This window comes from Lepisma saccharinum, chromosome 9 (assembly GCF_977018435.1).
Source record: "Lepisma saccharinum chromosome 9, izLepSacc3.1, whole genome shotgun sequence".
In the NCBI taxonomy this organism is placed as follows: domain Eukaryota; kingdom Metazoa; phylum Arthropoda; class Insecta; order Zygentoma; family Lepismatidae; genus Lepisma; species Lepisma saccharinum.
In genome coordinates this window covers 79561651-79588359 of record NC_139237.1, presented here as the reverse complement: position 1 = coordinate 79588359, position 26709 = coordinate 79561651, and the positions used below count along the sequence as shown (strand labels likewise).

The 26709-nt window shown below is 37.2% G+C and overlaps 1 protein-coding gene across 1 annotated transcript in view; it reads left to right on the top strand.

The window, feature by feature from the left end:
- Window positions 1–4608: 4608 nt before the first annotated feature.
- The window catches only part of Parp1 (Poly-(ADP-ribose) polymerase), a 101802-nt gene continuing 79701 nt past the window's right edge, over window positions 4609–26709 (top strand). The window contains exons 1-4 of the mRNA XM_083128504.1: window positions 4609–4778; window positions 9020–9161; window positions 11229–11371; window positions 18551–18747. Of these exons, the coding sequence (XP_082984630.1) occupies window positions 4656–4778; window positions 9020–9161; window positions 11229–11371; window positions 18551–18747 (605 nt within the window). The 5' untranslated portion in view covers window positions 4609–4655. The remainder of the gene's footprint in view (window positions 4779–9019; window positions 9162–11228; window positions 11372–18550; window positions 18748–26709) is intronic.

Genomic DNA, 26709 nt, shown 5'->3' with positions numbered 1-26709 from the left:
ACTTGGGGGCAAGGACAGTTTACTTTTTTGGTAGAAAAGTCTTAGCAGTAAGAGGCCATAGTGCGGATGCAACAAGTGGCAAAATGTGGCGGGGGGGGGGGGGAAACTTTCCCACCTTGTTCCTCCTAATCGCCACCACTGGATATTTGGATTAAAATTAATGTCTTATTGGGAATGTACACACACACACACACACGCACACGGAAAAAATAATTATTTCTTCAATCTGCATAAAGTATCCCAAGGCTTGTGAAAGGATATTTTGACAAGACACCGCCCAAAAGTAATAATCAAGTAACATTAAAAAATCTGTTAAGAATTGAAGAGATTATTTGTTAAGTTGCTATTCGTTTTCTGAAGTTAGTCTTCGTTACTCATGGGGGTGAAGTAACACACGTATGGTTAGATGAACACATGCACTGAGGTAACAAATAGTTTACATTTTGTAGAATGTGATTTTGGACACAAGGAATTAATCGAAATTGATCAACATACCCGGTAATTCATCTCTTTTTCACAGATGACTTAGGTTGTATTGCGCGACCTTTTCGAAAGCCCTCAAATGTCAACCTCTATCCTGCCCAGCATACTCTGGAAACTTTAATCCTGCAGGTGAACGAATCTCTGGCGCCTGGAACCACAGTCAAAATAATAATTTGTGGTGGGTTGTATTTTCAGTGTCTGCGTGTATTTGTTTTCGTCCTTCGTAACTTTCACCTAATCACCATTGAACCTCATCGTCGCCATTAGCCAAGTTAGCAGAAAAGTGACTTCACATAGAACAAATCAGTCGAATCAGCAACAACTTACTTTTTCAAAAGTGGAGTTTCGTTAGTTCATACCCTTCGAAAGTTGAGGTGGTAGTTTCAATTTCACATTGTTTCATTCTTGGATCAAGGCAGATAAGTCCGTGAACAATAAAGTTGTTTTCCGAAAATCTCAAATATTTCTCTCTCTCAATACACCCTCTTAAATGAACGCATCTTCTGTGGTGATAAAATGAGACGTTTTCTGTGAGTTCTTTATGCATATTTTTTCTCGAATGGCATAACATTGTTGCCTTATATTGAAGAGGTTCTGGCTTCTATTACCCCCTCCCCTGGTGGGAGCACAATTCGCACTGGTTCGGACTCCACTTTAAACTGTAGGTTTAGTCCCGATTAGCCTATCTGAGCATAAAAGTGGATTTAAAAACAAAGAAACAAAATTTTCTAATGGATACTTCGTGACACCTTTTTTTCTTTACTTCATCTGCATCTACAGATTCTGTTGACCTTTTCGGCCGAACCTCTGATGCTTCTAAAGTTTAAACCATTCTCATCGTGATTGATTAGTTTTCTGACGCCCTCAAAACAAAGCTTTCCTACCAACCTCTTTCTTCTTTTAATTCTACGTAAGTTAATCACAAGAAAAATCGCATCATTACGTAACTGATTGGCTATTATCAATTCAATAATTCTGTAGATTTTTCCAAACCCACATAACTGTTACATCAAAATTTATACACCTCGGTATTGTAGTGATTATTGTGATTACTTCTTTTTAGTATTCATTAGTAGAACGAATACAAAGTTGTTGTTTGAATACAACGTAGATATTTGAAGATGACATGTATAAAAAAGGTAATGAAATAAGGAAAGAGACACTTCTGGAATTTCAATGTAGACGTAATTACAAAGAGTCGAAATAATGTATTGTGTTGCTGGAGGAAGCAAGGTTAAGAAGTTTTTTTTTTTATTGGTTCATTTAGAGATTATTTTAATCATGCGCAGGCCGGGGTGAAGGCCCGGAGCTTACAACACGAAGACCCCACCCCAATCCCCTCCAGTTTCAGTTATAACTTTTCGCTAAGCTACATGAGGTGGTTAGTTATACATATTTCTACATTTTTTCATCACATCTGTAGTGCCTCCTTTTTTTCTTTATGCAGTACTTTTCAAAGCAGTTTTCCCCAGAGAAGGCCCAGAGCTGCAGCCGTCAAGGTCACCTTAAATCTTTACCATACCCTGCATAATTTTGCACCTCCTAAGCCTACTAGCTGCTTCTAATCATAGAAGTATTCAATTGATGACAGTTTATTTTGTTTCAAGTTCTCTAGTAATTCCTTTTGCTTTCTAATAAAAAAGTTAAGACAGCTTTTTATGGGATGATAATATGTAAACATTTCAAGTATAGATAATATTCATGAGTAAAATATACATGTAATGAACACCAGAATACACTTATTTATTGAAACATTCACATATCCCCAAGTGTATGCACTTAGTGAATTTGATTGGGTGGGCACAGGATTTTTTGGGTGGGCGCTTGCCCACCCGTGCCCACCCCTGTCGCCGTCCCTGCTCTACATATTTGAATACCTTTATATTATGGAACAAGCATAGGCGCTGACTTTCTGCCCCCTCAATTCCTCAAGAAGTATATACATTGTGCGTAAAAAAATATATTGTCACTCTTGACCACCACCACCAAATATTTATATGAAGTTACGGCTTCTGGGGACAAACCACGTATATGTTATGGAGGTGGTATTTCCCAACACACTACACTTGATTTGATTTATTTTACTTCGCGTTTTGTGCCTATTGGCTAATTTGCGAAAATGGGGATGAGTGATGAAATTGATGAATGGACATTCACAAACAACCATGCCCGAGCGGGATTCGAACCCGGGACCCTTGGCGTCACAGCGCGATATGCTAACCACTCAGCCACAGGATCCGGCACACTATACTTGAGATCGAAGTTTTTTTTTTGTGTGTGTGAAATCATCAGAGAAAGGCAAGGAAGACAAGTGTTTCTTTTTAATTCATGGCATGACATTTTTCATGGCGACAAATGAGGACTAAAAGTGGTAAACGTTGTAAGTGCCAAGAGCAAAAGTGTTGGGAAATCGCATCGTTCTGCACATCAGCCCGTACGAACGTTCACACTAGTGCCTTTTTACACGCCCTTTGAACTACTTAGAGGGCTACTAGCCACTTTTCTTCTTGTATTCATTATCTAGCTTGCGGATAGTTAAGATCGACAAAATTTATGTTAAAACAATTTTTCTGGTAAGGAACAAAAAAATAAAGAATAGAATATTTTTTAAAAAGATACAAAATGGAATATTTATTGAAAAGCAAAAATGCTATGCTAGATTCAATTAACGAAAAGTAAAGTTCGTGAATAATATCTTATGCACTTTATTATAAATAGTAGTGTGCATAAATCTTCTTTGGCACTGCCATGCAAAGCCGTATGATCGCAACGCAATTTAAACCTTGCCCTCCAGTAAGTTCGATGGAAATAAATAAACAAGTGGTAAACAAGCACATTTTCAGTATTTTTAGTACTTGCTAAGTCTTTCGGGGGGTTCGGACCCCTGGAAGACCTTAAATACGTCCTTGTTTATGTTGCATTAAGGCAGTGGTTCGTTTAGCCTGCTCTGACTTTCGATTAATTCAATAGCAGTGAATGAATTTTATTGCATAGAAGTAACTCACAATGTGTTACGAATTCATTTTTCATCGTTACAACATTCTTCGCACAACAAAAACTGTAAAAAAAACCCTCGAAATTAACATTCGTAAGCATAGCTGCTAATGGAGTGTTCCGCTCTTCCTGACGTACATGGCTGCCCGCATGAGTGGCTTCACCCGCGACCGTTGGGGAGAGGCGGAGTCAGCTATCTACCCATATATATATATATATATATATATATATATATATATATATATATATATATATATATATATATCATTGGTTTCAACACGCAACAAATCTCAATCGAACGGGTGGGGGACTGGAACAGGTGCATGCAGTCTCGTATCACTCCTTGCTTTCGTTACTTTCGTTTTGAAGCCAGTGGGCGGAGCTTAAGTTTGCCTGCGTAAGATGGCCACATCTACTTCAACCAATGACTTAACAGACAGAAAAACATCGCATCGGCTGCTGCAAGCGCACGCGGGCTGAAAGGAGCATGGAAGTAGGCTCCAACTACAAACGAAAACTCTGAGGTCTACTTTACACTTAAATACTACAAAAAATACAATAACTAGCTTTATTTGTTTATGGAATATTATTCCTTCAGGTTTCCTGTCGCTTCTGTTAGTACAGCCATATTCTATGGTACAGTGGGATCCTTGAGTATTACCGTGCAAATTGTCCATGACTATTTTCATTCATTTTTATCTTATATCCTATGGGTTTTTAAGCGATGTTTTTTTATGTATGCTGGTGCAGAAGTTGTCAAAAGCTTGGTTTGAGTTTTCTTTTAATTTTTGAATGCATGAACATGGTGATGGACAATTTGCATGGTAATACTCATGGATCCCACTGTACAGCCGTGTGTTGAGCAGACACCATTGCTTCCTAAATCTTATTCAAAAGTACACAAAATTACATGCTTTCTTACGGCGTCCTCGAATGTTTTGGTCTGACTTCTCCGGTTCTGTCACGAACCCGGCTTCAGAAAAATCGCGCGATGCTTGCTCCTCTCCCTTCTTAGCTCCATGCTCTGTATGATACCATGATACCATCATAACACCATGATACTGCACCACTACTGTGACTTTCTCCTCAAGTAGAATTGCTCACAAATGAGAGATGTTGTTGTTTTGTATTGAATTGTGTTGGACCTTGAATGATTTGGTACCCCTGATTCCAGCAAAATGACAGAAATGGCGGAAGATTTACCTTATCGTGCTGAATATGCCAAAAGCGGCCGTGCCTCGTGTAGAGGATGCAAAGGCAACATAGCAAAAGAGTCACTTCGTCTTGCTGTAATGGTTCAGGTAATTTATTGAATATTTATTACTTGTGAATATTAAATATACAGGTTAAACAAGATCGGATATTCGCGCCATTCACCGGCCCTCCCCTTATCTTCATTGGAATGTTGTATATATGCAGCTTTTTTATTGAAGTATGTAATGTATACTAGAAATTACTATTTAATTGATCCGCTTTTTATTTATACTAGTCACATATGACACATTCAGCAGTGTGTGTACATTTCTTCTACAAGTTTAATCGTTCTTTGTTTACAACTATGGATCATGTTATCTCGTTCCCTTTCTGTATCAGGAGCTGGAATGTAGAAATATGGTGTACATATGGATATAGTGGCACATTCAATTATTGTTGCGGATCCAGTAAATGGTCTGAGGGGACTGGGTGTTTGTGTAGGCTGTCGCGGTACATCAACGACAATACCTAAACTTTCACAACAAGGAGAGGATCCGAAAGCAAACAAGTTTTCTAAATGCGTTTTGCTTGTTTCGAATTCTTGGCATTCTTTTCGCTGTTCTTCCATGCCTGCCAGATGAATGCTATTACGGTTGAAAAATCGAAATTTGAGTACCAGTTCGTTATATCGGAGGCTCTTTAAAATCGGATATTTTGTGTTTCGTATGGTTCGTACTTACCAATTGTGTATTGCGGAACATATTTGAAGGTGCCATTAAGGTTTTCACACGATTAGAAACATTTTTTACACTAAATTAAGCCATTTCTCGAAGTGTTACGGAATGCACGTCATGGTGCGAGCCCCACAAACCATTCATGGATAGCCCCCAAAACCATTTGGGACCGTATAACCATCCACGAATAGCCTCAGAAACCATTCCCGGAAAGTCCCATGGACCATCCACAGAAGATTAGATTAGGTTCAGTTAGGTTAGGCAAACATAGTTAAAAACGGCATGGTTACGTTTTCGCTTAAATTGAAGCAAAGGGAATTGATTTCCGGCTCAAATAGATTGAAAGATAATACCTCGAAGAACTTCGACAATGCTACAAAAACTGATTTCCGTAAGTAGTTTCTCCTGTAAATTTGAAGAAAAGTGTCTCCGATATAACGAACTGTTACCGAAATTTATAAATTACCAAGTACTTTATACATCTTTTGTTAACTTTTTCTTCAGGAATCACATTACAAATATTTCACAATCATGATTAAAGATGTGGTAACAGTTCGTTATATCGGAGAGACATTTCTTCATTTTTACCAAAGAAACTACTTACTAAAATGAGTTTCGGTAAGACTCTAGTTTACGTCCTTTTCGTAAGGAATATGTGTCATATATCGTTCTAAAGCGTATTTTATAAGAAATTCAACAACGTAAATCCCAAAGCGAGGAAAAATTCCCTGGAGGAGTAAATTGAGAAAAACCGATGTAGTCCAGATATGCGTAATTGAATGTACTGAGGAATTTTTTCGATGATGAAGCACATATTTACAGGTGAAATGAGTGCTAATGGAAACTAACCTAACAGGCCTAACCTAACCTCGTAGCCATACCTCGTCCCCGTGAATGGTTAGTGGGGCTGTCATGAACAGAAAGTGTAAAAAGAAAAAGGTACTTACCCGAAGAGATGCCGGCTGCCGCATCACGAAAGCGCACCGCGAACGCAAAGAAGCAATCACCATGCAGATAAGGACGTAAAGTAGAGTCTAGCCTGAGTTTCTCCAACCTTATCAACATTCGTCGAGGTATTTTCTTTCACCGTGGAATATATTTGACCGGGAAATCGTGTATTTTTCAAGAGAAATATCTCACCGACGTGCCATTGCTTTCTATACGTGAACTGCATGCTGCGTACGTTTGATGACGTAAGCCCCTGTCAGTGTTTTGAACCCGTGCATAATGTAACATTTTCACATGTGATAAACACGATAGTAGGTATTTGTTGGTAGTAGGTATTTGTTGGTGAAGAAGTTTGGAAACACTGCATACCCACAACATGAGTCAAAATGTACCCGCCATATTGTGTGTTGCAGAAGCGAAGAAAGGAATCAAAAAAATCACTCTGTATGTGAAAAATTGTGTTTGTTTTCATGTAAAAAGCATAATGGCACCTTGAACTATGTTCCGCAATACACAACTGGTAAGTACGAACCATGCGAAACACAAAATATCCGATTTTAATGTGTGTCCGATATAACGAACTGTTACCAAAAATGTAAGCATACTTTGATATTTATGTAAAATTTACTTGTTTGACATTCATCTGTTGTTGTTTTCTGAATGCTGTATTGTGCATTTGTAGTACAATATAAGTAGGATGCCTTGATGCAGTTAATGGTGGCAATTACAGAAAGCCTGTAATGGATGATATTCCATGTGATGACAGCAGCGCAATGCATGATGGATAATTGGGCAAAACTGCATGGTCAGGCACTCGGTCTGGCAAGCCTGAAGCGAAGCAAATGCTGCATGCATGAAAATGACCCAATGTTTAACATTTTTTATTGTGTATCATTATTTATGTATTAATTGTGAGAGAACATCATACCTTTATACAGTTTCTTCAATGGTTAACATGGCATGATTTTTCCAATGCAGGGTGAAATATGAATCATATTTGAAAGCCAAGTACCTACTGTGTTTATGGCTAGCATTCTTTGAATTTTGTGGTACTCTTTACATCCGCAGGCTTTGCAACGCGTGTGGTTGCTGTACGATCTCTAATAATGTTCACAGAAAATTTGAAATACTGCTCATCAATCAGTGAATGCGTTCGCAGTATGTGTATATTTATATACACTTTTCAGCATATCTTCTTGCCTGTCTTAATACACATATGAAAAGTGACAATGATACATTACGGCCTTAAAAATAATATAGTACACAATTTTGTACTTTCTATAAATTATCATTTTCACAAGAAAAATTTTGTTTTTAATTGACTTGAAAATATATTTGTATATATTTTTTTTAAATTCCCTCCACCGGGAATCGAATTTTGGATCCTTCGATTGCAAGGCGATAGTATTAGCCACTGCACTATCGGATAGGCCTGATTAATTCCATGAGAAACAGGCTCCATAATCTGTTATTTCTTTTGTATGTTACGTACCTTTATACAACGTTATCTTGTGGCAAATAGCATCTTTTTAGATACTCCGGTCATTGTTACGAGTCTTAGCAAAATGTGAAAGACTACATTTGGCATGTAATCGTTATATTTGTACTTTGAATCAGGCGGCGGGTGTGTTTTCGAGCAATGAATTGTGGGGGAAGTTGTTCGCTGAATATCATCCATTGTGAAAACTCGTAGATATTTTTCAACTTACCTGTTTTGGTACAATTGTGCTACCACAATGGAAAAAACATAAAAATTGAGTAATCCAACATCATTGAATTTTTTTCAGTGATCTAATGGAGCACATGGATAGAACTTAAAATATGATTGTAATATAAAAAATGAAAATTAACTTTTTCAATAATTTTAGATATCAGGAAAAAAATGTAGATGCTGTAAAATATGTTGATTTAAAATATCTGGTGACAAACATTTGTTGATAGAATAAAAAAATCCTTTGATCTGTGAGGTTTTACAGTTACTTTTTTTTTTGCATTATGGTAAACTTATTTGAAAGGATTGTTTCATGTCATAATTCTATTTTTAGAGCTTAATTTTTTACTTTCGAAGCCTATTTTAGATGCCTTAAACTTATTTTTCTCGCCTACAATTTGGTGGTCTACGTATAATACATTCTAAGTATGTAATGCCATCAACTTGTTCATAATTTCCCAGAACTTGAAACTTATTTGCACAGTCATCTTCAATATTCTAGAAGCATTCTTTTCTCTGTTCTGTTCTTACCACTGCAACTAACTCACCTTTATGCTTAACATGTGAAAATGCACTAATTCCAGGCTAATTATAATAATAATAGTTAAGATTTTTTTCTAAAAAAATTAAATATAAAATGATACGTTACATTGCATGTTTCTTTGTTCTGAGACAGTCAAAGTATACCCTCAGTTTAGAGAAAAACTGCCTTGGTTGGTGAGAATGTTTAGTGATCGACACAACCACCTCGCCACAGGAAAGTTCCATGTTCAAGTCCCATTCTGGTCATGTTTCTCTTTGATTCTCTGTTCTTCGATCTCATTTAATCATCATTCATCCTCATCATGTAAGTTAGCGAAACATGGCAGTGAAGTAAAATGAGATAAGAAAGCTAGAAGAAGTTTCAATGCAGTGATGATGTTTTGTTACTATTGTTATTTTTTTAACATTGCAGTCCCCCATGTTCGATGGAAAGGTTCCCAATTGGTTCCATTATATGTGCTTTTTTGGGAGACAGAGGCCCAAGACTGTTGGTGATATAGCTCATTATGAATCACTTAGATGGGAAGATCAGGAAAAGATCAAGCAGAAAATAGGTATGTTTTAAGTACCTTTGTAGATAATGTTTTTGAGGTAATACAGTAAAACCTCGTTAATCCGGACAGGCAGGAGGAAAGAAAAGCAGAATTCAAAGTTTTAAATGTGGCTAGAAGTCAACAAGAGAACTTCCCAAAGAAATGGCAGTCAGCCACTGATGAAATTCTGTTTCCTGCAGACTATTTACAGTACTGTATAGTGTATTTAGGCCTATGCCATTTAAATACACCATAATAAATGTGTTTTGTTGCTATAATCAGAGTTTTAATGCACTTTGTACTGTTCTTTTACGTTATTTCAGTTATTCCGGACTTGCTTTAAACCAGTCAACTTATCCCCCCCCATTAGTCTGGATTAACGAGGTTTTACTGTATTCCCATTAGATTTTGTTCATGAAGCATATGGTGGACATGCATTCTGTCCAAGTTTTATTAAGTTTTTTTATCAAGTTTTATTTATTTTCTAATGTAACAATTTGACACATTATACTTAGTTTTTTTACATAATATATTTTTCACAGTGTTGGGAGGTCTTTTGTGTATCTGGACCATTAAAATATGTATAAACTTCCTTGAGGTAGGCTTATTTTGGCTGAAAGTTGTACATGTACATTTTTTAAAGATTTAATGACCAACATAATAGGAAATATACAGTAATTAAAAACAGAATTTAACTGAATGCATGTCTGACAGATTTCAATCACTTTTATATAAACTGAGGTGTTAAGCATGTCAGAAAAAGTAGCATCCAAATTCAATGTGGTTCATGGGAACCATCTCGAGACATTAATCTAAGTAACTCCATTGTAACATGCAACATATCCTCGACATAGTATCCCACCCCAGAAAGCTGAATACTCTCTTGTCTCCTTGTGTAACCTCTGCAGGGGCATGTGGGAGTGTGAGGCTGGCAGCGTAGGTAGACCTCAATGGCTCTTGCACCGTGTGTTATAAGTGGGGCTTTGAAGTTGTTGGAAAATCATGTTTTTTTCTGAACCTTAAAAACAATACTAAACCTAATATCAGCCAGTTTCCTTTCAGTTAGAACCAGAAAACATTGTTTTTATTTTATTATTTTTTTGTTTTTAGGTGATTTTTCAGTATTTTTTGCTGGTTATGTTGCATCTTTCTACATTTTGAGGTTTATTTTTCTCCCCTGTTGTAGGGTCTTCCCGATGGTGCAGTGGTAGTGTTATCGCCTTGTAACCATGGGGTCCCGGGTTCAATACCTGGTGGAGGCACATAGTGGTTCGGATCTCACTTTAAACTGTAGGTCCAGTCCCAATTAGCCTTACTGTGCATAAAGTGAACTTAAAACACCATTCATTCGCCCCTGTTTTATTGTGAATTTTAAATGCATTTGCTAGCATAACTTACATCTTTAAATTTCCTTACACAGTCCTTTTAGCAAGTTCACCATAATCGAAAATACGGTCCATGGAAAAGCGCAATATTATTTTTAACCTAAGTGTTTGGCAATATATTAAAATGCTTTGTGTGAAGCTACTTTGAGATTCCTTTGGTGTTCACAATTATCACTTTAATCTGTGGTTTCAAAATAAAGTTAGTCATCATATAAAAATAATTATAATCTGATGTTCGCAAAACACAACTGTGTTTTCAGATGTTGGCCGACTACTGTGGAAGGCCACTTTTGAAAGGATGTGAATGACTTGTATGGAAAAACCTTGCAGTGTATTTCATGTAACCTCGAAGTAAAAAATTTAGGAGAGCTATATTAGCACTTCATTCCCTTTGCTTAAGTAGTTCCGTCACAAAACAAGGGTGAATTATTCAACTACTGGCTTGTAATCAAGAAAATTGAACTTTCATTTTCAGAGCGAATATTATTTTTAGTTATTTTATTACCGCTTATAAGTCATCAACTTTCAAGCAATAGTTATGAGTAATTATTTCAACTAAGGTTTTTCCTAGTCATTCCAGGTAAATGTTGCTTTCTTATTCCTTAGCTTCCATCTGTCACACATATCCTAACAGTACAAATACGCTGTGTTAATTAAATCAATCTCAAGTAACCATGTTATATACTGTGCGTGATTTTCACAGCTGGAGGACCATCGGCCGGTGAACCTGAAACGGGAAAGGGAAAGAAAAGAGGAGCTCAAAATTCATTGGTTAAAGACTTTGTTGTTGAATATGCCAAGTCCAGCAGAGCGATGTGTAGGGGTTGTGATCAGAAGATCAGTAAGGTAAGGAATGCAACGAAGCTATTTCCCAATGTTTATCTACCAGGGTGGCGACAGACCTGGAAAACCTGGAAAACCGGGAAAAGTCAGGGAATTTGAGGTGTCAAAAAAAGTCAGGGAAATGTCAGGGAATTTCGTCTTCATTGACTTTTTTTTATATTATTTATTTATTTAAAGATATCGTCACGGGAAAAGGAAATCTCGTTCGTAAGTTTCGGCCTCAACTTTTAGGCCCCTTTTATGCGCAACACAACCACGGCGCCAGAAACCAGTGATGGCAGGAGGGGGGGGGGAGAGTTAAATTTCTCTTGCCCGGGCTTCTCGGCGGGAATTTTAAATTCGAACACTCTTTGGAGGAAAATTGTTATAACTCAGGCACTATGGGAGCAATCTAATTCCGATAACTTTTGTTTTGCAGCTAAAACATCAGCGCATGTAACCGTGTACAATTCAGAACACCGGACCGAGGAAGAGGGCTTGGGGGGGGGGGGGCACGTCCCCCGAATTTCAATGGAAAAAACATAAAAATCTGGAGTATGTCCCCTCTTCTCCCGCTATTTTGGGGAGAAGGCGCGAACTTTAGTATTCTTTTCTAAGAATGGACATTTCTCAAGAGAATGAAACATGTTTCATGTTCTTGGGTGCCATACAAGTTGAATAATAAGCCAAAATGTGAAACTCTGTTTTTTACGAAAAATAGGTAATTTGCATATTGCTCAGAAAATTGTTATAACTCGGGCACTATGGGAGTAATCTACTTCGGATAAGTTTTGTTTTGCAGCTAAAACATCAGAGCATGAAACAGTGTACAATTCAGAACGCCGGGGAAGGGGGATTTGGGGGCGTGACCACTGAATTTCAATGAAAAAAACTTAAAAATCTGGAGTTTGTCCCCTCTTCTCCCTCTATTTGGGAAGAAGGCACGAACTTTAGTATTATTTTCAAAGAATGGACATTTCTCAAGAGAACGTAACATGTTTCATGTTCATGGGTGCCATACAAGTTGAATAATAAGCCAAAATGTGAAACTCTGTTTTTTACGAAAAATAGGTAATTTGCATATTGCTCAGAAAATTGTTATAACTCGGGCACTATGGGAGCAATCTACTTCGGATAAGTTTTGTTTTGCAGCTAGAACATCGGAGCATGCAACCGTGTACAACTCAGAACGCCGAACCGAGGAAGGGGGTTTGGGGGCGCGATCCCCGAATTTCAATGAAAAAACCATAAAAATCTGGAGTTTGCCCCTTCTTCTCCCGCTATTTGGGAAGAAGGCGCGAACTTTAGTATTATTTTCAAAGAATGGACATTTCTCAAGAGAACGTAACATGTTCATGTTCTTGGGTGCAATACAAGTTGAATAATAAGCCAAAAAGTGATTTTGTTTGTAATTTGCATTTTTTGAGGAAAATTGTTATAACTCTGGCACTATGGGAGCAAACTACGGATAAGTTTTGTTGTGGAGCTAAAGTATCATAGCACGAAACCGTGTACAATTCAGAACGCCGGGGAAGGGGGATTTGGGGGCGTGACCACTGAATTTCAATGAAAAAAAACATAAAAATCTGGAGTTTGTCGCAAACGTTAGTATTCTCTTCAAAGAATGGACGTTTCCAAAGAGATTGAAACATGTTTCATGTTCCTGGGTGCCATAAAAGTTGAATAATGAGCCAAAATGTGAAACTCTGTTCGGAAATCTGGCATGGATATGTTGCGGAGGGGGAGGTTGGTCATCAATATGAATTTCCTAGGCTTGCTCCAGACCTGTGTCAGAGTTTCCACCCAAACCTAAGAGTATGAAGGTCCAAAAAGCACATCCATTTCGTAATCAGCACCATGATACCATATGGTATCATCGGGCGAGTACGACCTTACTCTCATGATACCATATGGTATCATCGGGGGAGTAAAGGTTAAGCTTCTAAATATTACGTGGAAAATGCATTGAATTATCATTTTTTCTTGTCCGTATTGGAGTAGTAAGGGGACTTGTCAACAGATGGAGGGGATACGAGCGGGTGGGGCCGTCCGATAGTTGTCTGACGTCGTAGTAAGGCATTTTGTTGGGCAAACTGAAGGTACATGGAAACAACTAGGTTCCATTGATACATACGATTTTTGTCGAATATCGCCACCCGACAGAGTATATCACTACAACATGCGACAGAAATTTCATGGACTGCAACATCCAACAAAAATCGCATGCATAAACAAGAAGAGCTTTAGACATCAAATATGCTGCTGAAATTTTATTACTCTTCTGGCTCACTTCACCTTATTTAATGTAGCAGTGCTTACGAAGGTTTTCTTTCATCATCCTGACGTATTACTGGTTTCGCACAAGTTAACATACGTTTGCAATGACATTGCACTATTCTTAGATATCAAGAAGAATCCAACCAAATGGGATATATATTGAATACTATCAGGAAAAAAATGAAACATAAATCTGCATTGGTGAACGTTATAAAAATTGGCTCCCAACCTCAAATTTACTGCAACACTAGTATTGCAATAAAATTAACAAAACTCTCTGTCCTGTCTGTTTAAACTCGTGAGAGATGGTCATTAATCTCTCACTGAGTAAGGTTAATGTCCAAAATTATGAAATAAAATACTAATAATAAATACGTAAATATTTTAATATCATATTTTCTCGAATCATTCAATCATAAAAGCAAATCACTTTCTTCAAGAATTGACTTTTCTCTGCCAGCCCTGCTAAATTTTCACTTTCCATCTACTGATTTATACGAGGGGTGGCCAGAAAGTAATTTCCCATTAGTAGGGACATTCATTTTTCTCAAACGCGAAAACCGTGAAAAATGGTAATTGCTGCGAAGTTAGGAATGTTCAGTGATGTCTGGACACATTTTTCGCCCTTTCGAAATATCGAAATAATGGGAATTTGGCATAAAATGCGAATTGTTGTCGTTTTTAAGCGATTTTTTAAAAGGAAATGTCCTAAAACAACGAAAAATTCCATGAAATCCATTCTTGTCTTTTCTAGGCCATGTTTGTGTACATAGAACATGCAAGTTTTCCAACATTTTACTCAAGAGTAAACTATAGTGTATACTGAAACATTTACCTGGGAAGGGGGGTGGGCAACCCACTTGATCTCCACCTAGGATACGTGCTACGTACATAGACTAATTCCGACAGCCACATTAAATCATGTATTTCCCACGATTTTTTCAACTTCTATCAAAACCATTTGCATCACAGAGCAAAGTGGCAGGGTTCTAACAGGAGATCGAGTGCGTATCTACCGTCACACAGGAGCCACATCTACAGTATTTGTCATGCGAGATATGTTTTGAATTACCAAGCTAAGTGTGCACCATCGGCATTTGTCGAGCAAGTAATAATGGAGCTCAGTCGTTAGGGCGTCTAACTACTATGCGAGAGACCCAGGGTCGATCCCTGCGGGGGAGAACCGGGATGTTTTCCACCTATTCAAACTGCTCCGGCGCCCACCCAGCATCATATGAAGCTGGTACCTTGAGGAAACTTTGAGGGATAAAGGTAGCCAGGAGCGTGGTGCTGATCACATCACCCATGCCTTCAGCTGTGATCAAGAAAGTGTGGGGCCCTAACTCCATATCCCTATACACCTTCATGGAAAAGTACAGGGGAGCACTTTACTTTTACTTCCTCAAAAATCTGTTCCAACATATCAAACTGTCACGAAAATACGTAGACCATGTGACCTACAATTTAAAATAATAGTTTAAAAGCACAATGGAGTATTACATTTCGGTATATTTGTCAGATAAATGTTCTAAAACAAAAACGCGAATTTTGGGAAACGTAACACAAAGAAGTAAAAAAAAAGATAATGCCAATTTTTGGTGCCATAATATATCCGTATCTGTCACGTGAGATTGATTGATTTAATTTTTTTGGGTGCGTCGCCACTTATGGTCATTATGCATTCTTCAGTTAATAATGGGAAAATTCCATTAGCTAAAATCCTTACCTTAAAATTAAAAAAAGTTGTATGGAAAGTAACTTTCCCAAAATAACTTTCAACATATCAAACTCTCACGAAGAGGCGTAAGCCATGTAATTTTCAATTTGAAACAGTAGTTTAAAAACACCATGAAGGTATAATTTCAGATATTTGCCAGAAAATGCGCTAAACTGAAAATGTGAATTTTGGGAAAAATAACACTATACTAAAAAAAAAATAAGAAGAAAATACACCAATTTAAAAAAAAATAACAAAATATCAAGGTCCCTACTGATTAGGCATAAATAAAATAAGAATATCAGTTCTAATTTATTGCATTAGTAACAATGAGTCCTAACCTAATTTTCGGCATAATCACCACCGTTGTTCTGGCATGTGTCCTAGCATGACACTAAATTTTGTATACCCATGGCATATGTGTCTGACAGCAAAGACTGGAACTATCTCTACCTCAGTGTATCTGTCAAATCCTTGCCCTGCCAGAAACCTCTTCAGTTAAACAGGGAGATGAAAGTCGGTACATGCAAGACCAGGGCTGTACAGGGAGTTGTCCAAGATCTCTCACCTGAAGTGATGCAAAGGGCCCGTGTGTACTCAGCTGTATGGGGTTGTGCACATTCGATTGGCCTTCCGTGAATTGTCTGCACCATCGTCTGACCATACTATCACTCACAACATCCGGTCTGCACACCTCACAAGATTGCTGGTGGCTCTGTGCCAGATTCTGAGCGTGCAATGTAGGCTACATCGCAGTCGGTGGGAGACTGTATGAGAGCTGCAATCTTTAACCTAGAACTGTCCTAAAACGGCTGCATTGCAACTGTACCAGATTACAGCTACACGCCACTTCTTCCTGCCTGCATGTGTGTGTGTGTCCTCTCCGACCACTATTGCTGCGTATAGACACCATTGGAGCTTTTTTCAGGATGCCCCTCGTATATGAACTTTCAGAAGCTTTCATTATTAGAGTGTTCCTGTTTTAATGTGTGGTTAGCTAAATCAGGTACCTATACAATGCAATTCTATAAATTCCTTGCATTTAATTTCTTATACCTACGTACCCTTTTCATCAGCATTAATGGTATAACTGCATGTTGTCAGTTTCACAGTACTTCACTTGGATATACTGTATTGAAGCAGAATCCCATTGATAATGTAAGGAAATATGACACTTTATTTTGTTCGATTCAATTGTTTCACTTATATGCAAGAGTTAAGTTGTTTGCTTTACAGGGAAGAGAGAAGTAGCTTTATGCATTAAAAAATGAGTCTGCACTCATGGTTCTTGCAATCAGAGGGTTCCAAACCTCAGTGGAAATATCAACATATAATAGCGAGAATGTATAAGGAGACTGATAAATTACAAATTGTATTTCTTAATCATTCACTCTTCACTCTTATCTCATTTAGTCGTAACTTTAAAAATAATCAAGTATTTTATTTTAAACTTACTGCGTATGACAAAATTCCATAATCCTTCCCTTGCTTGTGAATTGTAATAATTTTCAAAATTCACTATTTTGCAGTTTGAATTCAAATCATAGAGAATAGAGAAATTACGTCAATTTCATAGAAGATAATATTGGTACTTAACAAAACCATACGTGGACCTGTGTGAGTTTATTATTTCTATTTGCAAAAGGATCGATTTATTTAGTTTGTAATTGTCAGGGAAAAATGTAAATTTTGTCCTGGAAAACCTGGAAAAGTCAGGGAATTTCATTTCTGCTTGTTTGTAGCCACCCTGTCTACTCAGTTTTACCACATACATACAGTGTCTCAAAATGGTGTTTACACTCTTTGAATGTTAATAACAGAGAAACTGTTAAAGATGACTGAAGTTTTTGTATTTGAAGCTGCATTGAGTTTGTGTAAGCGGGTGTAGACGTTGTTTTTAGTTCTGTGAAAGCCCTTCAGGCGATATGCATTATTGTACACCAAGCGGTGAGCAGTTTTTCTTAAGAACAACGTAAGAAGTGTCGAATATCTAGCCATGTCTCCTGATTTAACACCCTTATATATCAACCTGTTGGGAACTGTGAAGAACAATATGGGAAAACCCAAAGTCACGGACTCTGGAGGACTCTGAGATTATCATCTTTTATACTATAGTTAGCATAAGTTTTGCTTTCTTGCACGTGTCAGCATTCGTGAACATATAGTTGTAATCTTAACATTTGTTTTTTAGTTACAAATGCACCCGCTTTTAATACGAGGACCCCTCAAAAAGTAATGCCCCACATTTTTTTCCTCATTACTGGTTCAAGATATTGAAGTGTCCTGTTCCTCAGTCCGACTGTGATGCTTCCTTAGTTTGTGTGCAGTTTCACGTTCGACCGATACGTGGTAGTAGCAGTTTAGCAGTGAGTAAAGATGGTGTGTCTGTGTGACACTCGTTACAAACAGAGAGCAGTAATTGAATTCTTGGTGGCTGAGAACGAAAGTGTGGTGAATATTCACAAACTGGTTGTTGGCACACCATTACGAACCAGAGACAAAGAAACAATCGATGGAGTGGCACCACACACAATCACCAAGAAAGAAGAAGTTAAAAACAACATCCTCTGCCGGTAAAGTGATGATCACAGTGTTCTGGGACATGTTTGGGGTCAATCTTGTTGATGTTTTGACACAAGGTAAAACAGTAAATTGTGACAGGTACATCAACACGGAGCAACTGAAGAAACGCTACAGGAGAGTGAGACCAGACAGAAATGTGATGGATGTGTTGCTTTTGCACCACACACGAGCTTGAAAACCACCGAGGCAATCACCAGATTGGGGTTCTCTGTACTCCCTCACCCACCTTACAACCCTGATCTCGCTCCTTCCGACTTCTATCTCTTCGGACCACTGCACTGCACGGTGTGAAATTTGAGGACAATGAGAGTGTGGTTCGTGCTGCGAAAACATGGTTGAAGAAACAGCCCGCAAGCTGGTACAGGGATGGCATACAAGCCCTTGTTCCAAGGTGGCATAAGGCCGTAGCAGTGAAGGGAGATTATGTTGAAAAATAACATGTATAGAGGATACATACAACAATATTCTGTAGCAATATCATTAACGTCAATTAAATATTAGCTGAGAAAAAATGTGGGGCATTACGTTTTGAACGCTCCTCGTAGTTGTTATTCAGTCAAATTTGGTCACTAGTTGCAAATAATATATTCTTAACAAGTTGTACAAATCACACTTTTGTGCTGCAGGGTGAGGTGAGGATATCCAAGAAGGACTATGAAAGCGAAACAGCCATGAGGTATGGGCCAGCAGATCGTTGGCATCATGTCGAGTGCTTTGTTAAACTCCGTGCTGAGCTGGAGTATTATGAAGAAGGGTCTGACCTCCCAGGTATCAAGACCCTTTCGAAGGAAGACCAGCAGATGGTGAAGAAGGAGCTACCCAAGTAAGTTTTATATTAATTACATTTTTATTAACTGTATATGCAGTCGTACCAAGGGAAGTCCTGAAGTTTTCTTGGCGATGAATGATCAGAAGATCATCTCGGCCTGTCAACCAGGTGAGTTGTGGAAAAGATTCCGATCTTTGGAATGCTAACGTCACTCATCTTCACTGTAGAAGTTTAGTGTCAACCCGGTGTGTGTGTTTGGTGATGGAGGTTCCACTTGAAGATGGTGGACCAATCGGGAGCCCTGTCTGCTGCATCTGCACTGCTGGTTTACTATTGCTAGCCAAACTGGGTCCAGTTCGAGCCCCGTGTTGCGATTCAGATTCTGCTTCTTTGATGATGTGGTTCCAATAGTTTGATTATTTGGCAATAATTTCGGTGTTACTGAAATCTATTCTATAGCCCTTGTTAATGGAATGTTCGGCTAGTCCCGACTTCTCCGGATGGAAATTCTTGATATGCATCTTTGGTGTTCTCTGCACCACTGTTCAATTGTCCAGCTTTATCAGATTTGCAGGCAATACCATCAACTCTCGGCATTTTAAGGCCTAAATTGTCCTTGTATTTATTGGGGTTGCAAAGTAGTCCCCCGATCTTTGGCGGTGGGTTGTGAATGGTTAACAAGATTGCGGCTGATAATTCTGGAGAGGTTTCCAGTATATGTTAGGATGACTATCTTGTCCTTTTCATCATTCATGCCAAGGTTTCAGCTTAATGTATTTGGTCTAGGAATTAATTCGTGTGGTTGTTAAAAACACATTGAAGCTGTAGTTCAAACACAAAATACATAAATACCTTAAGAAAAATATTGTCTATCGCGAGCCACCACTTTTGCCCATCTGTCAGGCAAGTTACGGATTCCATGGTGAAAGAAGTCCTCATCCTTTGAAGCGATCCAGTCAGAGACCCATTTTTTGATATCTTCTGAAGAAGTGAACCGCTGTCTAATCAAATCGTTATTCATGCAATCGAACAAGTAGTAATCCGAAGGAGCAACGTCTGGTGAATACGGCGGGTGGGGTAAAACTTCCCATCCGACATTTTCTAAATAGGTTTTGACCGGTTTTGCGACATGTGGGCGAGCGTTATCATGTTGAAAAATAAGTTTATCATGTCTGTTCTCCCATTCTGGTCGTTTCCTGGCCAGAGCTTGCTTCAAACGCATTAATTGTCGTCGATAACGTTCTCCATTAATAGTTTCACCCGGTTGCAGCAGCTCATAGTACACCACACCTTTCATATCCCACCATATGCACAGCATAACCTTTGCACAGTGAATATCTCGTTTTGGTTGTGATGGACCTGGTTCACCTGGCTTCAGCCAGGCCTTTTTTCGTTTCGGGTTCTCGTAATGGATCCACTTCTCATCGCCAGTAACAATGCGATGCAAAAACCCCTTTCTTTTCTGTCTTTGAAGCAGCAATTCACAAATGGTTTTTCGTCTTTCAACGTCTCTGTCTTTCAATTCATGTGGAACCCAATGCAACATCTTTTGAATCATTCCCATGGCTTTGAGGCGTTTGGAAACTGTTGTTTGATCAACGCCTAATGCTTCTGCAAGTTCTTCCTGCGTTTGACACGAATCCTGATCGAGCAATGCTCTCAATTCTTCGTCTTCAAATTTTTTTGGCTGTCCAGGTCGCTCTTGGTCTTCCAGGCCGAAATCACCACTTCTAAACCGTGCAAACCACTTCTGACACGTTCGCTCAGCTAGCGCATGGTCACCATACACTTCCACCAAAATACGATGACTTTCGGTAGCACTTTTCTGCATGTTAAAGTAATGAAGCAGAACACCCCGCAAAAACACTTTATCTGGCACGAACTGCGCCATGTTCAGTTGACTACAAAATGCTGTTGTTGACGCGTCAATCAACTGCCCTATACTACGAACGATGCACGCTGACAGGAGTTTTCAACTCATCTGTGGATACACGAAACTGTGGGACGATACGCTCGTTACGCCATCTCTTGTCCAGGCACACAAATTAATTCCTAGACCAAAATACTTTTTTTCCTGATAGTCGAAATTTCTGTATTCCTAGCATTTGCAGCTTTGTACTAGCCAATTGGTACCAAGTTTTGTGCCAAAGTGCTAACTTGGCTCATTCTCAGTAATGAAACTATATATACATACCCTGTACTTCATGCAAGGGTACATGGGCATTTTTAACACTGCATTTGCAGCATTTTCAAATTTGAAGAGCAGTACATATATCGCAGACAAGTAATATTTACATGAAGAGCAGGGGGTAATAATTGAGTTGTTCCATTTATGCTGCTTGAAATCCTGAATTTACAGCATATTCTTACAGGCAACAAACTTTTAAATGAAACAACCATTTTTATGCACCAAGGCACAGGAGCTATTTTGTGTAACATTGTATAATTTTTAGCGAACAGTACTAACTGCTTTGTGCACAACTAAATGTTAATCCCAGGGTACTTACCAGTCTGGAAAACCTGGAGTAGTCATGGAAATGTCAAGTAAACTTACTGTCCTGGAAAAAAATCAAAATTTTTGTAGTAGTGCTTTAGAAGTAGGTTTCTGAACAAATTAAAAGGATAAGCAAGAAATTTGAAATTTGTTGTGGACAAACTATACTTCAATCTGGTATACTGACTATTACCAGTAGTTACAGTAGAAATCTATCATTAAATACTCCAGGAAGATCATGTTTTGAACTATTTTTATGTAGAAATTTACTGCAGTAACTGACTTTACCACTAAATTGGAGTTGTTTGGTTGATATTAAGATTAATACAGTATATTACTAAATTTTACTATAATTATGTATTTATGACGGTATCAAAATGAGTACCATCATAATGTGAATATTAAAATAATTTTATTACTCGTAATTTTCGATTTGAGGTCGTATTTGGTGCTTTATATTAGCAGAAAATTAATTTGCATCACTTTGGCCTAGTTATAACTGAAGTACGTATGTAAACTTCAAATATTTAAAATATTTTTATATCTCAGCGATGTAATTTGGCTTGTGATGTATCAAGAATATGCTTACTGAAAATTGCCAATTCATGCATAAGCGCACATATGTTTGGTTTCAATAGCTTTTATTTGTTCTTTCATAACTATTTGGGCATGAACATGTATTTAAAATGTATTACTAACATGTACAAACCATTTAATATAACTTTTGGCAGAATTTCGACGATAAAGATACAATTTGATAAATTGAGTGCCTTGAAGAGTAATCCTAAAGCTGTGAAGTAATCCTAAACTTGGAAACATAGCCAACTCACATAAAGGGAAAAATCTAAGTTGCGCGTAAATAACCTTTTTCCCACCAAAATTGTAAAACTTAAAATAACTGAAAAGGGTGAAAATAAAATACGTAAACATGTAATTGAATATTGTAATATCTATTTTATTGCATCTAAACTATTTTACAAGCATTTTAATGTATAATAACTGTGCAATTCAAAATTTGTCATTTGAAATATATTCGCAAGTTTGTATTCTGTGAAAAAAGTTGTAACAGTGTGAGTTCGGATACACTGCTTCATCTATAAGATCAACCTCGACGGAAATGAAGTCGCTAAAAGTTTTCGGAAACTGAAATTGGAACTATTGAATAATAACAGGAAGATTTGTGGATATAATGTGATATAGCAGAGCAGATAACTACTATATTCGCATTTAATAATTGAAATTGCGTCGAAAAGTGCTTAAAAGGTCCAAAGGACATTAAATCTGTGACCCGATGGAATCACGTAAAATGGCAGCCATCTTCTCTTAGTGTGGAATAATGAGATAAGTATCTTACATGCATGTACCTACATAAGTGAAAGGCCTATATTTGCAAATATACAAAAAGTGTGCATTCGGAATGTGAAAAGTCGATTGAACATATAAATACACAAAATTCGTAATTGATTCTTAGCTGATTATCGAGCATTTGGTTCCGATTTTCTTCGTAAAGATCTACGCAAGGTCGGAAATAATTCTTCTTGATAATAAATGACTTAACGTGATAAACTTGAAGATAAATCTGTAACATGCGAACAGGTTAATGCAAAACAATATTTATGCTTCAATATATGTATATATATAAACATGTACTGAAGTTATGTATGAACTTGTTAAACTCAGTTGTTGAATTTTGTTTAAATATATAGTGTGTTAATGCTCGATCTTGGTAATTTTCCTTAAGTACTCAAATGTGAATACATATTTCTGCCAGTAATTTTGCAACATAGAAAATTTAAAACTTGAACTTCTCGTATTTTGTCATGTAAAATTATGAAACCATTTTCTTTATTTTTTTTAATGTGAATTTCATCTCAACCGTATAGTTCACTAAGCCGAGGAAAGAAGGTCGTGATAGATAGATTATAGAGACTCATTTTGTCTCTTAATTTATAAGAGGTAAATTGTCAAAAATATATTTAATTTGTGTAATTTTGTGTTTAACTTGCTTGTCTATTCCAATATTTTAACAATGACCGAAACTGTTGAGAGTAATATCACACTGGCGGACATTGTGAGGTTAATAAATGCTCAAAATAGTAAAATAGACACTGCTTTGCAGGTGCAAGCAGAACAAAATAGTCTGCAAGCAGAACAAAATGGTGATATTAAGACTGCTTTGCAAGTACAAGCAGAACAAAATAAAAAGGTAGACGCAACTTTGAATGCATTAACCGAAGCATGTAAGGCTCACATAAAGGAGCTCAAAGATTTCAAAATTGAAATAAATCAGTATAGGTATGAATCTATAGTTAGTAATGACAAGTCGGTAAAAGATTTGCATGCTGTTGAAGACAAAGTAAATGTAGGTCTCAGAAACAAGGAAAGTGAAAGTCAATCTAAGCCCCGTGACAGGTTAAGTTTGCAGCAGGTTTAATGTATCAATCCACTCTAGAGCGGCACTCAGCATCCCTGTGCCAGTCTCACCTTAACCGCTGAGCTGTTCATATCACAGACAGTGAGAAAATCCGCAGTATTGCAGCGGAACTATTTTCTGCGCGCACGTTTGGGTCTATATATGCGAAAAGTTGCTGCAAGGTTAACCTGTCGCGGGGCTTAGTGTTACTTATATACCACGTAACTACAGTGATAGCACACATGTTTTAGGTGCAAGTAATAATTCAGAAACTGATTGCAATATCAATTATGAACATGTAGAAGCACGCATTGGTGATGTTAGCGAAGGTTACGAGAGTGAACATTTGAATAATATACCTAACCTACTTACAGATTGTGCATGTATTGGATGTGTAGAAAGTAAGTTAGAATCTAAGATTCCACATGTTAACGTAACAAGTTCACATGTGAACTTGAGAACTGAAAGTGTTCAGCTGAATGCATGTGACTTAAATTATAGTAATAGTGCAAGGTGCTTAGGTTTTACATGCATGTTAGTGTACGATGTTACTCGTAACAGTTCTGTTAGTCATCGCTTAAGTACTTATAGTGCAAAACACGATTATGTTCATGATGGTATGGTAAGATTGCTCAGATCACATGATGCACACATGAAAGATGGTAGTGACTTTGCCATACAGCTTATGACTAATACATTATTAGATATAAATGTGAGTAGTGTGACTGCAGTAAATAGAACTTGTATACCTGATTTGATCTGCACAAGTCTTAGTTTAGTAAATTCTCCAGTTAACTCACAGAGAAGTGTCATGCACACATTGAGCTTTCACTCTAATGGTGATAATCTTACGAACAACACTCTTGTAGATATTAATGATCATACTGTAGATTATGGTAATCTCAAACAAAATGTGCTCGGTCACAGCACTAATTTGAATACTGACTTTGTACCAAATGACACTAAAACAATGTGCTGTAACAAAAGTACTCATCCTGAAGTGAGTGTTACTTGTGAGTATCTTAAGAATTGTTTGCATGGTAGATTTTGTAAGGGTATGAACAGGGTATTATCTCATCGTAAATTACCGAAAGTCCTGTTGAGGCATAGATTTTCAAGGAGTACTAGGTTAAAATTGAGACATAGATTTAAAAGGTGTATTAAGGTAAAACTGAAATTTAGGACTAAGAAGGTTTTGTCTAACCGCACAGGTGCAAAACGAAAAATAGTAACTCATCCTAAACATGTAAGAAAAAGACTGTTCAGACCTAAATGTTTGAAATTATGGAGGAGACAAATTTGTCTTGATGCTTCCTTTGCATTCTCCTCTCATACTTGTGCATTGACTGTCAAGTCATGCTTGATCATGCATCGTACACATGTATGCAAAAGACGTCGCAATGGTGTCATGAAGTTAAAGTTAACTTCACACTTGTAATGTCGTAGACTTACATTTAAGCATCGGATAACTTACCTTTAAAGTATCTTAACGAGGGCATTGTTGCAAGGTGCAGTCATGTCTTATTACATTTTACCTGATTGTGACATAAATTTTGGAGGGGTAAACAGTGTAACATGCATAGTGTTTATCGTCTAGGAGTAAGTTCAGAATTAAAGAATAATGAACTGAAAATGGTGTACACTCTTAGGGATTGTACATGTTGGTAAAAGGTATGTTATGTAACATACGTAATTTTGTTAGTAAGTGAATTTGAAACATGCAGTTTAGCGAAAGAGTGGTTAACTAGAATACTTTCAATGTGACAGTATCGATACATATCTTGATTTGAGAAATTGTGGGTGGTGTAGCTATTAGTTATGTAGCTTGACATGATAAGTCAAGAATACATTGCAGTTTCAAAGCTGAGATAAATCAACCACAAATGCAAACTGTAAAATTGATAAATATTATCAGTTTGTTTATTCCATGCTTTTAAGGTTAGCCCGTAAGTGGTAGTATACCTTATGCATGAAATAAAAATATTTTTAGATTGATGACTCTTATAGTTATTCAATACTAATGAGGTTAGCCCATTGTTGCTAGTATACCTCATACTTCTAAGATGATAATATGATATATCTGTAATGTTGTTAGTATGACATTGAAACTTGAAAAATGTGAGTTTTGTAGATCAGAAATAAAATTTTTAGGTCACATTATTACTTCGCAGGGGTATAAGAAAGATCCTAAATATGTGGATTCCATTGTGAATTTGCCTGTGCCCAATTCGGTTAAGCAACTGCAAAAAATCTTAGGTTGTTTAAATTGGTTGAGTAAATACATAAAAAATCATGCCATCATAGCACAACCTATGTATGACTTGTTGAAAGCTGGTAAGAAATGGCAATGGAATGACCAAGCTTCTACTGCTTTTAAAACACTAAAAGATAAAGTTAGTGAACAAGTACTTTTATCTTTTCCTAACTTTTCACACACTTTTTATGTTCAAACCGACGCATCAATAATAGGTGTTGCAGGATACTGCTATCAACTGATTGCTGGTAACATCAAACCTCTCGGTTTCGTGAGTAGATTGCTCAGGAGTTATGAAAAATCATACACTTCTACAGAATTAGAGGTTTTAGCCATATTGTTTACTATTGATAAGTTCTGTTCTCTGTTAAAAGGCAGACATTTCATTATCATAACTGACCATAAGGCACTTACCTGGTTAGAAACGGCGCACACATGGAATGCACGTTTAACTCGTTGGTTTGTACAATTACAACAGTATTCCTTTCAGGTTCAATACTGTAAAGGGTCAGAAAATATAATTGCTGATCTTCTAAGTAGAACATTTCCGATGCAAGAAGGCCTCTTGTATCATGTAAATTCTTTGCAGTTTAAGGAAATATTAGAATCTTTCATTAATATTGATGATTTGATTGTATCACAAGAAAAAGATGATGAATTGAAAGAAATTAGGCAATATATTTTGCACTCTTCAATTCTTAATGATAATCCAAGAAGTAGGACTTGGAATGAACGTTATCTTCTAAGGGACAATATTTTGTGTGTTAGAGACTTTCATAACGTTCAAAAAGTTAGAATTTGTGTTCCAATTACATTAGTGGGTTCAATTTTGAACAAATTTCATGACTTATCGGG